The sequence below is a fragment of the Acipenser ruthenus genome, chromosome 1 (assembly GCF_902713425.1).
Source record: "Acipenser ruthenus chromosome 1, fAciRut3.2 maternal haplotype, whole genome shotgun sequence".
Taxonomy (NCBI): domain Eukaryota; kingdom Metazoa; phylum Chordata; class Actinopteri; order Acipenseriformes; family Acipenseridae; genus Acipenser; species Acipenser ruthenus.
In genome coordinates, this window is record NC_081189.1 from 70663014 (window position 1) to 70676978 (window position 13965).

Below are 13965 nucleotides of genomic sequence, written 5' to 3' on the forward strand. Positions count from 1 at the left end.
ATAACCAGCTGTTTCCGAGGCATTGATACACGCCGTGTGTACTTGCATCTGTTACCCAGGTCAACCCTGCTTTATCAAAAGCAGTGTGAAATCGTGTACCCGACCCGCATGACACCGGGTCCTGACCTGGGTAGGTTCCAACCTGGGTAAAGCATGCCAGTGTGAAAGGGGCTGTAGTGAACAAACATACCCTAATGGAAGCAGCCATTAACATGCGGAGTTGCACTGGCCTAGGACGTGACATGCATGCAAACTAAGAGCTTTCTTTAATGTAGATTAACCTGTTTTTTAAAAAAAATTACAATAAATGTTTTCTAGAGACTTGCATAGTTAATGGAATGGTTACATAATGTATAATCATTTCATTAGCTAGAACCACTTGAAATTATTTTGTTTTCATATAACTACTTTGGACTGGTAGAGCATGTTATGAAATGTCAGCTGTTTTCTACAGAGCTCATTCAGAATAATCAATTTGTGTAGCACTACTTGGAGAATATTTAAAAACACATACGAACATTTAATACGAACAGCAAATAAGTCAGCAATGCAGTCAGTTATTAGTTTAAAAGATCTGGTTTCAAGTTGCATTGACTTGGAAAAATTGAAATACAGCATGAGATCACTAGGTAGACATTTGTAAAGCATTATTTTGGTTTTCTCTTGCATTCATTTTGCACTGCATACAAATTAAGATCCAAAATGGTTTCACTAAAAGGAATACAGAGATTTAATGTCTCTGACCTCCAGTTTCATTGCCTAAATCCAATGCGAAAATAACTTTCAAAGATAGAAATAGTTTTTATTATTATTTTAATCCTTTTTTTTCTTCCTTGATTTGAGTACACAGCAGCTCCCATTTAATGAAACCAATGGCAATGTGATTCTCTGTAAATAAACATTAAATAGGGTTCAGGACTATTGAAAACAAAGGTTGTGCAAGTTCACAATCAGAGCAAAGAACCTCCCAGTACTGTCTACCGCTAGTCACAGTTTTTTGTAAAGTAATTTGGTTGGATACATGGTTTATTTTAATGTTGAGGTATCTCTCAAAACATTAAATATGAATCCAGTTTTTGCTGAATATTCAGACATGAAAAATGTATGCCCATACAGAAAAATGAACATTTTCACAACGTGACTTACAAAACAATGTTCCACCGCTGTTCTGAGGTTCATATTTTCAATTATAGCTCATAACCTTCAATCAAAATACTTTAATAGGCTATATAGAATGTTCTGATTACAAGATGTCATTAGCAGACATATTTTATTGTAGGCTTTGATAAACACAGAGTGGTCTTTGCCAGTCCATCAAAATGCAAGAACATGGCAAAGTCCAATACAGGACTTCAGCTAGAAACTGCAAGAAAAGTAAAGTTGGATACACGGACAGAAACACACAGGTTCCTCTATATTTTCTCAGAATCTTATACAAGTACTCTCATTAACTTTTGGCAAAATAGATCTTAAACAAGTTTTATCACAACTGGATTCATAATTCTCACTTTATATGTAAAGTGCCAGCGCCTCACTATATGTCACTCAGAGTGGGGGATAATTATTGTTCAAACAAATGCCTGTAATAAATCTGCTGCAAAAGAAACAAAGCCTTTAAAATCAGTCAAAGTTCAGCCATGTGCCTATTTAACATCAGGAAGTCAGTCTACCACAAAACTCTTATGCAGACTGCATTCGGAAACAAATGCTGCCACATTGTACTGGTTTTAAACTGTGTGGAAAAGAATTCCCATTTGTACTCACTAAAGTGCCCCGTCTTTGCTCCTTTACAGCTGCTAATTGGCACATTTTTCTGCAGTCACATAAAAATAAGTACTAAAATTATTTTTACAGAAACTATAAATTCTACCAGTGATTTGTTTCACTGGCACCTGCATTAGCCCACTGGCACAGCCTTTGCAAAGCAGACAGTCTGACCTCTTGAGCTTACCTAACTGGTGCACTGCTTCACATCTCTAATGAGCATCCGAAACAGCTTCTGTCTTATCAAAACCTCTCTAATCACTTCTACATTAAAAAGTACTAATCATGTATTGTATGTAAACAATGCAGTTAACACAGTTTTATATCATGGGGAAAAAACAAAACAAACAAAAAAAAACCATCTACTGCAGAAACACTGTTGAGAAATTATATTATATATATATATATATATATATATATATATATATATACACACACACACACACACACACACACACACACACACAGTGCCTATATAAAGTCTACACCCCCTTGAACTTTTTTCACATTTTGTTGTGTCAGTGCCTCAAGAGTTTCATGCATTTAAATGAGGATTTTTTTCCCACTTATCTACACACCATACTCCACACTGTTAAGGGGAAAAAAGTTTTCATTGAGAACAAAATTATATATTAAATATAAAACTGAAAGATCATAATTGGATAAGTCTCCACCCCCCTGAGTTAATACTTGGTGGAAGCACCTTTGGCAGCAATTACAGCTGTGAGTCTGTTGGGATAGGTCTCTACCAACTTTGCACACCTAGATGTGGCAATATTTGACCATTCTTCTTTACAAAACTGTTCAAGCTCTGTCAAGTTCCTTGGGGAGCGTTGATGGACAGCAATCTTCAAGTCATGCCACAAATTTTCAATTGGATTTAGGTCGGGGCTCTGACTGGGCAATTCAAGGACATTTACCTTTTTGTTCCTTAGCCACTCCAGTGTAGCTTTGGCTTTCTTGCAGAGGGCAGCAGGTTTTCCTCAAGGACTTCTCTGTACTTTGCTCCATTCATTTTCCCTTCTATACTGACAAGTGCCCCAGTCCCTGCCGATGAGAAACATCCCCATAACATGAAGCTGCCACAACCATGCTTCACAGTAGGGATGGTGTTCTTTGGGTGATGTGCTGTGTTGGGTTTGCGCCAAACATAACTGTTTATGATTTCCATTACATGAGAGTAGATGTTAAAACTTCATGCTGATTTGAGCTCGGCTCTCACCAAGATAAGCACCAACTAAGACGTAGCTTTACAGTAAACTAATGTGATCCATATGTGTCTCCATCCATTTACGTTTCCTTCCATCTGATGATGTAGATATCCTTCTGTCTGGTGTTAATGGCTGAAGTGTAATGCTGGCTCCAGGGATCAGCTTATTTTGCTTCCCTGGCGCATCAGCACACACAACGGCTGCGATGCTGGCTCCAGGGATCAACCACAGTGCGGCCTCCCCAGCGCATCAGCATGACAACCGTCTGGATTGAGCTAAGTAGGGTACAGGATAGCCGCAGGAGGGAAGACTCAGGGACAGAAAATGCAGTGAAACAAAAATACTTTAATTGACAAAAACACAAATAAACAGGCACGAGGGCCAAACAAAAGTTATAAACACAAAACAAACGGTTTCAAACAAAACACTGGAACAAAATAACGCCAAATAAACAGGTATCTATACATATTCTTACAGATAACACTTACTCTCTGTGTGTCACTCTAATCCAAACCACCCTCTCCACAAAGGGTTTCACCTGCCTTTTATACTCTGTGGCTGGAGCCCAATTAACTAATAATTACCAATTAAGCACTTAAGGCTCCAGCCACATCCTCACATGTATTTTCACAGGGAGGAATTTAACCCCCTCCCTGCTGATCCAAACCAAAACAAGAATAACCATAATGAAAACAGTAAAAATAACAATAACAAACAACACAAATTATCGGGGCGAGGTAGCACCCCATCACAATAACACTTTGCACTTAGGCCAAAAAATTCCATTTTAGTTTCGTCAGGCCACAAAACCTTTTGCCACATGGCTACAGAATCTCCTGAGTGTTTTTTTTGCATACTTCAAATGGGATTCAAGCTGGGCTTTCTTGAGTAATGGCTTCCTTCTTGCCACCCTACCATACAGGCCAGATTTGTGGAGTGCTTGGGATATTGTGTCACATGCACACTTTGACCAGTCTTGGCCATAAAAGCCTGTAGCTCTTGCAGTTGCCATTGGCCTCTTGGTAGCCTCTCTGATCAGTCTCCTTCTTGCTCGGTCATCCAGTTTGGAGGGATGGCCTGATCTAGGCAGGGTCTTGGTGGTGCCATACACCTTCCACTTCTTAATAATTGTCTTGACCATGCTCCAAGGGATATTCAAGGCCTTTGATATTTTTTTATACCCATCCCCTGACCTGTGCCTTTCAACAACTTTGTCCCGGAGTTCTTTTGAAAGCGCCTTGGTGCTCAAGGTTGAGTCTTTGCTTTGAAATGCACTACCCAGCAGAGGGAACCTACAGGAACTGCTGAATTTATCCTGAAATCATGTGAATCACTACAATTTAACATAGGTGGCGGCCACTTAACTTGGTGTGTGATTTTGAAGGTGATTGGTTACACCTGAGCTAATTTAGGATTGCTATTACAAGGGGGGTGGACACTTATCCAACAAAGCTATTTCAGTTTTTATTTTTAATTAAGTTTCTACAAATTTCTAGAATAGTTTTCACTTGGAAGTTGTGGGGTAGGATGTGTAGATAAATGAAAAAAAAACCCAACTATTTTAATGCATTTTAATTCCAGGCTATAAGGCAACAAAAGGTGAACATTTTGAAAGGGGGTGTAGACTTTCTATAGGCACTGTATATATATAAAGGTAATAAATACACAATACATAATGTATAAAACCACAGAATTTTTGCAACATATGTTTTGCAGTTACCATGCTTTTCCCAGGTTATACTACACATTATAGTTTACCCTGGTTTGCCATGTTTATTTATATGCTTTACTGTACCTCCCTATTCTTTGCAATGCTTACTATGCTTCACCATGCATTATTACACTTTGCTATGCTTTTATAATGGGAAACTTATATTTAGTGTTACTGTACTGAATATGTCCTACAAGAACATCAGACTAAAATAAATAATGGGTAGCATAACAATAGCTGATAGCAAATTACATTGATAGCAAATCAATTAAAGAATTGGAAACAAACTTTAAGGTAGTAAAGAACCAAACTAGATTTTGTATCCAAAACCATAACATCACTGCAGAGTTCAGGACTTGAGTTGTTTTTAATAATGACTTGCTGTTTTTTTTAAATAAAAACTTGCTCTTCATTTTGCTAGTTTCAGTTACACCAGTTTATTTTAAGGAACTCAATAGTTCAAGGATCTGAGAAGCAGTTCTGTAACACTGCAATGAAATTCAGATAGCAGACTAAATAAAAGCAGTTACTCAACTTGGGTTATCTTTTTTTTTTTTTTTTTTTTTACATTTTCTTCCTTGCATTGACTAAGACAATCTACAGTATATCCACCATGCAAGACTGCACTCATCCCATTGGCACATGTGAGATTTTTAAGAGGACTCTGCTTTTTTTCCTTTGTAGAAAACAACCCAAGCAATGAACACAATGTAAATGTAATTAATTAGTATTTGTTTGTGCAAACAGAAACAGCTCTGTTACATTTCAACAAGGAAAAGTCAGCACTCAACCTAGTTTCAATAATCAATTTTTTTTATTTTTTTTTTTTAAGGCAGGAGGTGGAGTGGCGTGCAGTGCATGCTGTACCACCATTCTAAACTGTGTATGCATTCAGCTTATTGTTTCCCATTCGTACTCAGTTTTACATCTAGCAGGCAAGTCACAGTGGATTGTGTACTCTGAATATCCAGGGTCCACAGTAACAAATCAACAACTGAATTTTGTGGTATGAGGCTCAGTGGGGGGGAAAAATATGTAATTCACCTGAACATTTTGTTGTAAAACCTATAGACCCTCCATAAAATTTTGCGATGAATTCTGGGTTTTGAAACTGTGGTGCTTGGGATGCAGACAAACTGCAAAGCAGATGTTTAACTGTTCAGCTACCCTTCAAACTGCAGCGCAAATGACTGTCCAGGATCAAGTAGTCTCTAGTCAATCCCCTGGAGTCTGGAGAAGCAGTTGTAAGAATACTCAACTGACTTATCGTAGTCATCACTCAAAACCACAGGGATTTTTATGATCCTCAACCACCTGTTAAGAGAGAACTCTAAACCAGTCCTTATATTTGGACCCCTTTCACTTTAAAATGCTCCTTTCACTGGCACTTTCACCACTTAAATATTGAAAATTCGCAAGTGTTAAATGCAAAATGAAAAAGTAATACCACAAACTACTTTTTAAGTACAAGCTATTTTATTTTAGATAAGAAACAAGTTTGTGGAGATTCAGAAAAAAAAAATCTGCAACCAGTTCTGGAAAAAAAATTACCAACCTAATCCTCAGGTGTTAAGAGACATACTTTACACACCTGCTTATGCAATGAAAAGCTGTTCCCTTTGCTTTTTGCTGTGAACTGTTGGCCAAGCCCTTTCACTGAAGACGCTTGTTCTCCTGTGTCTTCCTCTTTTTTATCCAGGTTTGGCTTTTTTTTTAAAAAAATTTGCAATTTGAATCTGTTGTTAGCCCACCTTTGCAGCAATATCAAAAAAGTATATCTTACCTGCTGTGGTATATTGATTGCTTTTGTTGGTGTCTATGTGGCACTGTGATCACGTTCCTCCAGCACTTTCCATGTTGTATTCCAGAGTGTGAAAAAAAAATAAAACCACACAGCCCCAAATAACAACAGCATGAGGGCAGGCGGACTCTGATTGGTGAATTAGCATCAGCCAATCAGCATATCTGGAATGTGGTAGTTCAGGAAGTTCTGACTGATTCGCCCTATTCAGTAAACAAATGATCCCTGATGTACTATACACGATTATTATAAAACAGATATAAATCAACACCAGATCAAATCTGAATGTTGCCAATTGGAGAAAAATTCAATAATAAAAAATAAGTTTTCTGGCAGAATTATGTAAAATGTGAATGTCGGTTCACAGAAAATATAATAATCTCCAAAGAAGAGTTTTAGTTTGATTTACTGGAGTTTGGAAGGGTCACAAAATGCAACACACATCGGTTCCTACATCTTGTTACATCATGTTAAATGTGTCATATGTATAGGATGAACAAGATGTGGGAAACACAAATGCATCATACAGCATGAGCCGTCATGAGTTATTAGTGCCACTTTCATAAAAAGCTTTATAGTATAAAATGTACAGTACTGTAGGTACTTAATACAACAAACCTCTTTTTCCAAATAATGTACATTGCATAGAAATTCATAAGCAACCAAACAAACTCTTAACCTTTCTCTCATTATTGCCTGTGTAATGATGTACACACAGAGTATAAATGTTGTCAGCAGTTTCCCCTGGTACTGATGATGCAAACTTTAGGTCTGCTGCTCCCCACAATGCTTGACTGGGATAAATGCTGCTGCTGCCATTCTCTCAAAGCTGCTTATGGCTTTACAACGAATCAAACAAACAGATTTCAGAATAAAAATTAGACTGAGATGCGCAGGATTCACAACTGAAGATGTTTTAAAAAAGTAAATATTATTGAACTGTCTTTGCTTCAGGAAAGTAACACCCATGCACACATATGTACACCAGATGGTATTTTACAGTTTACCCTCCTTAGAGAGACTTGGGGTAATAAACTGTGTATTCATTGTGCATGCCGCTGACTTATTTAAAAAGGACACTGTGGAAGAGGGGAGATGCTCTTTTAAACCACGGACAACCAACCAACCAACCAACCAATCTCTTATTGCACTTAGATAACAGGAAAAGGGGGAGCTGCTTTTTTTTGTCCAAGTAGCACATGTGTGGCTATCTCGGGCAACTACATCAAACCCCATTCTTTTCTGATTCTGGGAAATAAATTGTTGGGCATGTGTTTGCTATCTTGACAACATATTCACTTCCAGCTCAGAAGGTCACACTTCTGAATCAAGCCCAGACATACTTCTGAAGGATACCAGTACAAGGACATAGTATTATTATTATTATTATTATTATTTATTTCTTAGCAGACGCCCTTATCCAGGGCGACTTACAATTGTTACAAGATATCACATTATTTTTTTTACATACAATTACCCATTTATACAGTTGGGTTTTTTTACTGGAGCAATCTAGGTAAAGTACCTTGCTCAAGGGTACAACAGCAGTGTCCCCGACCGGGGATTGAACCCACGACCCTCTGGTCAAGAGTCCAGAGCCCTAACCACTACTCCACACTGCTAGTATGCATATCAGGCTCATTATTATGATGCTGATAGACCCATTGTTTTTTATTATTATTAAAATGATTATACTGTAGGTTGAGGTGCAGATCACAAGATTGGATTGCTGCAACAAACAGTCCTCCATAATACCCGCTAAAAATAAAGATATTTAGCACCTAGTGGCAGAAGAATGCAATTACATGTATTTCTTAAGAGAATTTCTTCTCTGTTTCTCTCAAAAGGGAAATGTAAGTATTTTAGGGATTAATATGATTTCATCTGAAGAGACGATTGCTTTAGGGTAAACAAAAGTTTCTGGAGGAACAATATATAGTCAGAAATGGACATCTTGTTCAATGGAATACTTTAACATTTTGGAATAGTTTATTATCCCTGATATGTGTGCTGTATTCCTTTAAAAATGACACTTTTTTCAGAAGGATCAAATGAGCAGCACATCCAAAGCAGCTCTGCAATTAGAAAGTATCCGGTTTCACTTGTATGAAGATTTTTTCTACACTCCAAATGAGAAACACTTATTACACTTCCTGATGTATGCCCATGTTACTATATGCAAAACAGCTACAGAATTAAGGTGCAGGACCATTAAAGGTAATTCGTTTCATATGAACTGAATCAAGCGGAGAGTCAGACACAGGAGTTTATAAAGAGCAGGGAGCAGAGCCAACACTAGGAGGAGCCGCGGGAATTTATTTTGGTAAATAAAATTAATCTTGATTGTTATACAGGGAAGTGTGAAAGTTTACGATATGAAGTACGAACAAAGTTTGCCCTCTCAGCATCCCGACTCACAAAAGGCGCAGATTTAATTTTAATCAGTGAATCTCTAAAACGAATCCTTCTTAACATACCCATTAAGTTATATGTTTATTTTCGGTAGTTTAAAAAGGTCATGTCCATAGTGTTTCTTCAGTGGGAGTTTCGATCTTTATCACTGTACCAAGCCCTCGAAATATCCTCACTTCTAATTGGCTACTGAGCAGCGATGACATCACCGACTTGGCATCAGCCGGTCTTTGTGACAAACTAACAAAGTATTGTCTTAAGTACATGTGGTGCATCTGAAATAAGTGCTTACTTATAAACTGCCTAGTAACAACTAAGGACTTAGTAGAGACTTTACGTCACAACTTAGGAATGAATGTACGCATAGCTGGTGCAACCCAGCCCATGTTCCTAAACACAGTGTAACAGGTGGTGCGTCAAGAAAGCACATTTTTGCTGTATTTAAAGTGATAAAAATATGTATATTTAGGTTATTCTTTCAAATGTATGGGGAACTGCATATTACAGTACACGTCAATTGGTAATCAAGCACATATTAATACCTGGAATTGGAAAAATTGCTATGCAATACAAGTCTTATTTCCATCCCTGTACAGTACTTTATATGAGGGTTAAAATCACATTTTGATTTATTCCCTTTACTTTAGTGTCTTCAATTCCGAACAGAGGTGAGACCAATAGTATGATGAAATAAACTCCTGCACAGTTCTAGCAGAAGTATGTGTATTAATCCTGCGGGTGTTAACACTTATTAACATTTCTAAATACACTTTTTAACTAAATACTGATCCGCGACCACTTAGATCATTAAAGCAGAGCCACTGTGTAGGCAACACAGAACAGGCACAGGAAGGTTACTTACAGCTGCTTAACACCTTTGAAGCTTCCTGGTTGCCTTTTGAGAGAGTGTGAATTTGTACACAACCACAGACTCTGTGTAATAAAAAGAAAATACATCCTGATATTGTTTTTAAAGATCAGAACATAACATCCTTCATAAAGATGCAATAGGCTGTGGTTCATATAAGCGCTACAGTATGACTTGGCATTGCATTATGTGACCCATAATGCCATGGACTTGAAAGAGATCTCATGTATGTCCTCAGGGAGATTGAATGGTACCAATGGCTTATGTACATTGACTGACATTAAGTACAGTATGACACAAAAGCCACAAATGGGTTGGAAAGTTCCACTAAAAAAGAAAACTCAAGACAGAAGAAATGACCCAGTACAAACCCTATTTAAATGTCTTTCTGTGGATTTTTTTTTTTTATTATTATTTTAGAAAAAAATATATATATGCTGATACAAGTATTCTAGTCTACAGTAATTTATCTTAAATTCTAGACACATTCTTCAGCCAGAAAGATTGGCTGGGTTTGGCTGCGTGGTTTTCATCAAAGGAGCTTGCATGTGTCACTGAGGTGTGTCGAGCTTGGAGAAAAGAAACACCCACTGTTAAAGGTGTACAGGATGACTTCATAAAAACATGTTGGCTTTTTTAACAGACTAGCTGATAATCAAAAAAAAACGTTCCCCTGTATGCAAGTGGCATCCATACAATAGCTTACTATTTTTTCCCCCCACACTAAAACAACAGCTGAATCTGCCATCAAGAACAACCTCTTTGAAATGTGTCAGTTGCTGCAGCCATTTCTGCTAAGAAAACAAAATTTAACAACTGGTCTGAAATGAGCAGGCATTCCACAACAGCCCAGAAAGAAAAGGTTGTGATCTCTGAACTTGAATACTTTTTTAAGGAACTGCACTGGAACAAAAACAGTTACAACACATTCCTGTTTTAGTGCAACCATAAAGAGTTTAAATAAAATGGTCATGCCAACAATACAAAGGGAATACAGTAGGTTTCTATGGTAGCTATGTTTCATGTGCGATAATGCATAATGATAAAAGGCTATTCATTTTATTGCCTGTTCTGTTATCTTATGCTGTAGGCATCTACCCTCAACTGAATATTCACAATCAGAAAAGTTACAATCCACGCATAGAATATATTCTATATTTCCCTGCCTCTTAACAAAACTAATGTTGATGAAGACAATGTTTTAGGTTTAGTAATATTGTACAGCTGAGTTGGCTATATCTCAGCTTTTTGTTCAAATTGGAGGGCCTGCGACTTGCCAGGAAGAAAATATAACTTGAGGTAATACAGTAGTTGGCTGGTTAGACTTTTAATCACGTATGTAATTCATGTATGTACATGATTCAATAGGGAAGAGCCTCAAGAGTCCGAAGTTCTGTTTCTAGTTGGTGTCAAATACCTTAAATTATCTTACAGCCAGATAGAACTGCAAAAATCTTTTAATTATATCTTTCAGAACTACCTGCATAACCTCCCAGATCCAAATGCTGATGTTATCCTTAAAAAGTTCAAAACATATTTGCTGTCTGGATAAACTTTCATTATTTATCTGACCAAAAAAAAGCCAAGTTAGAAAAATGGGTTCAGCCAAATAAATCTATGTGAGCTACTGCAATAAATCAAACTGGGGCACACTGCACTCTCTATCTATGTAATAATATATGATTGGTCAGATACCACTTTTTTTATACCAGTTTTTAAACCACTTGTTGGAACCTAAATCAGAAATTATGCTGTCCTTGTGACTCATACTAAATTAATTAATAACATATGCTCAATATTTGACTACCTGACTTCAATGAAGAAAACATTGTATCTGCAGTGAGTGAAGTCTTTCCCTTTTTTCTCCAAACATAGTGTGGTCCATTTTTGGGGAAAAGTTTAGTCTCATTGGACCACAGAATTTTGTTGAAGAATGCTTCAGATTCTTGTTCATATTTCTTGGCAAATTTTAGACAGCTTGTTTTATGAATTTTTCTGAAAAAGTGGTTTGCAGCCAGGTCTATGTGCATACAACTGTTCAGTGTTCAGGTGCCTTTGTACAGTTATTTGGTGCACTATCATGCCTGATGCTTCTAAATCTTTTTTTTTTAAGTCCTTGGCTGTTAATCTTGGATTTCTTATAGCCTCTGACATGATTCTTCTACCTGCTGTACCTGTAATGTTATTTGGACATTTCAGCTGAATTTGTTCTGTGGTACTTGATTATTTATCCGATTGTGGAATTTATCATTCCATATTTCTTTGATACTGTTCGGTAGCTATTTCCTTGTTTGTAGTTTTGCTACAAGTCCTCTCAAAAGAGACTCCAACTGTCATATGCTGTGTTTCCAAAACGTTCTTCAACAGATGTTGAAAATAATTACCTCTTTCTGGCTATTGACTTTTTAATGCAGATTACTTACTGTGTAATGGTTTTCAATCAATTAATATATATATTTTTTAAATTAGTTCTATTTAGTTTCTGTTTAATGTACTTTTGTCACGAACAAACATTTGAAATTGCAGAAGTGTTTTTTTTTTGTTTGTTTTTTTGTAAAGATTGTTATATTAAGTGCTTGTACAATTAAATTATATTAAACGTTGGGTTCCAATACGTTTGTCTGCCGCTGTGTTAGAAACGAATGGCACAACATCGGGCAACTATTGTGTGAATTATTTAGTTTTTACAGGAAGTTCAAAATACTTTTGTAAGGATATAGCAGGGCTCAGAATTTCTTTTCAGTAATATAAATATTCCACATTAATTGTATATATATATATATATATATATATATATATATATATATATATATATATATATATATATATATATATATAATACAATTAATATATATATAGCCTACGCCAAGCGCGTTTGCCGATTGTTACAGTAAATAGAGATCCACGTGACATGGTTTATGATATTTGATTATCACTGAACGAAAAAAATATATATAAAAAATGTCAATAATATATTGTATTCCAAACAAGATTCCTGCACAACATTGATGTCATTAAAAATGATGTACGCTTATAAAGATTCATTTTTGAATTGGAGTTAGAAATAAACATAGTTCAGAGAGTGCAAATGTACAAAGTACAAAGACATGAATACATTTTTAAAAGTTAACCTGCAGCATACCTGTGGCTGGGTTCATGTGTCCTCTCCTGTTCCGTCTATTCCCGGATTCCCGGAGATCTCGCAGCTCCTCCTCGTCTTCTTCCATCCAGGCTTCAGCCATCAGTTAGAAATAAAGCCAAATCCTGCTCAACCCAGGCTATCCGAGGACCTCGGTCATTAATCGAGCCTCACTGAGTGAACACCTTCAGTTCCTGGAAAAACAGTGCAGCCATACAGTAGTACACACTCCAGTTGGGAAGAATGACACAGGACAAGTTATCCCAGCACCTCAGCAGGTTTCTTTTTATTTTTCAATCACAGACTCTTTACGCGTGTTTACTGGCTATTTGTTGAGATAAAATCGCATCGGTATAAACAGCGTATCTACCTTTCAGCACTTTCCTAAACATTCCGCCGTCAACAGGAAATCCATCCAGCAGCTAGCAGCTGCAAAACAAAAGGAGGTGGTGCCTCGTTCAAACACAAGTGTAGCTAGTAGTGCAGCAACCAGACCTGGGTTAAAGTTTCACATGGTTGCGAAAAATCACACAAGGAGTGAATAAACAAATGTAGGCGTTTTGGTTGTTTAATAAGAATTACGAATTATCTCTGCGTTTTATTATCCGTACTTTATTACTAGATTGTAGTTGCTTTGTGCAGTTGTCTGCAAACACCTGTATTTTTTAGCAACATGGTCCCAGTGAACCAAACAACACAGTTTACCCAACAGCAAAGCCATGGTGGCAAAACTAAGATAAGGTGCCCAGGTATGAGGCGCCGTTCAGGAAATAATTAATTGGTTCATTTATTTTCAAGGTGGTTAATGTATAATACAGTACGGTCGAGACATTACATGGCACTGTGAAGGACACCCTTGGGGTCCTTACTGTCATACCCTATATACAGAGATTTTGTAGGTTCTGCTACTTCACAGGGTAATACTACGATTTTTAATACCATGTGTTTTCCTTGTTTAATGAACTGTGTGTTCTTAATAGTGTACTTTGCTCACAGTTTATTATGGCATTTTAACTAACATACTAAAAGCGCTGAGCTGGGTTGCTTAGTAACCGGTTT

General features: G+C 36.9%; 1 protein-coding gene across 1 annotated transcript in view; it reads right to left on the bottom strand.

Annotated features, from left to right (window-relative positions):
- Positions 1-13665, bottom strand: part of LOC117421172 (SH3 domain-containing protein 19) — a 36165-nt gene extending 22500 nt beyond the window's left edge. The window contains exons 1-2 of the mRNA XM_059028784.1: positions 13277-13665; positions 12910-13100 (exon numbers count right to left, since the gene is read on the bottom strand). Coding sequence (XP_058884767.1) covers positions 12910-13009 — 100 coding nt within the window. The 5' untranslated portion in view covers positions 13010-13100; positions 13277-13665. The remainder of the gene's footprint in view (positions 1-12909; positions 13101-13276) is intronic.
- Between the last annotated feature and the right edge of the window lie 300 nt (positions 13666-13965).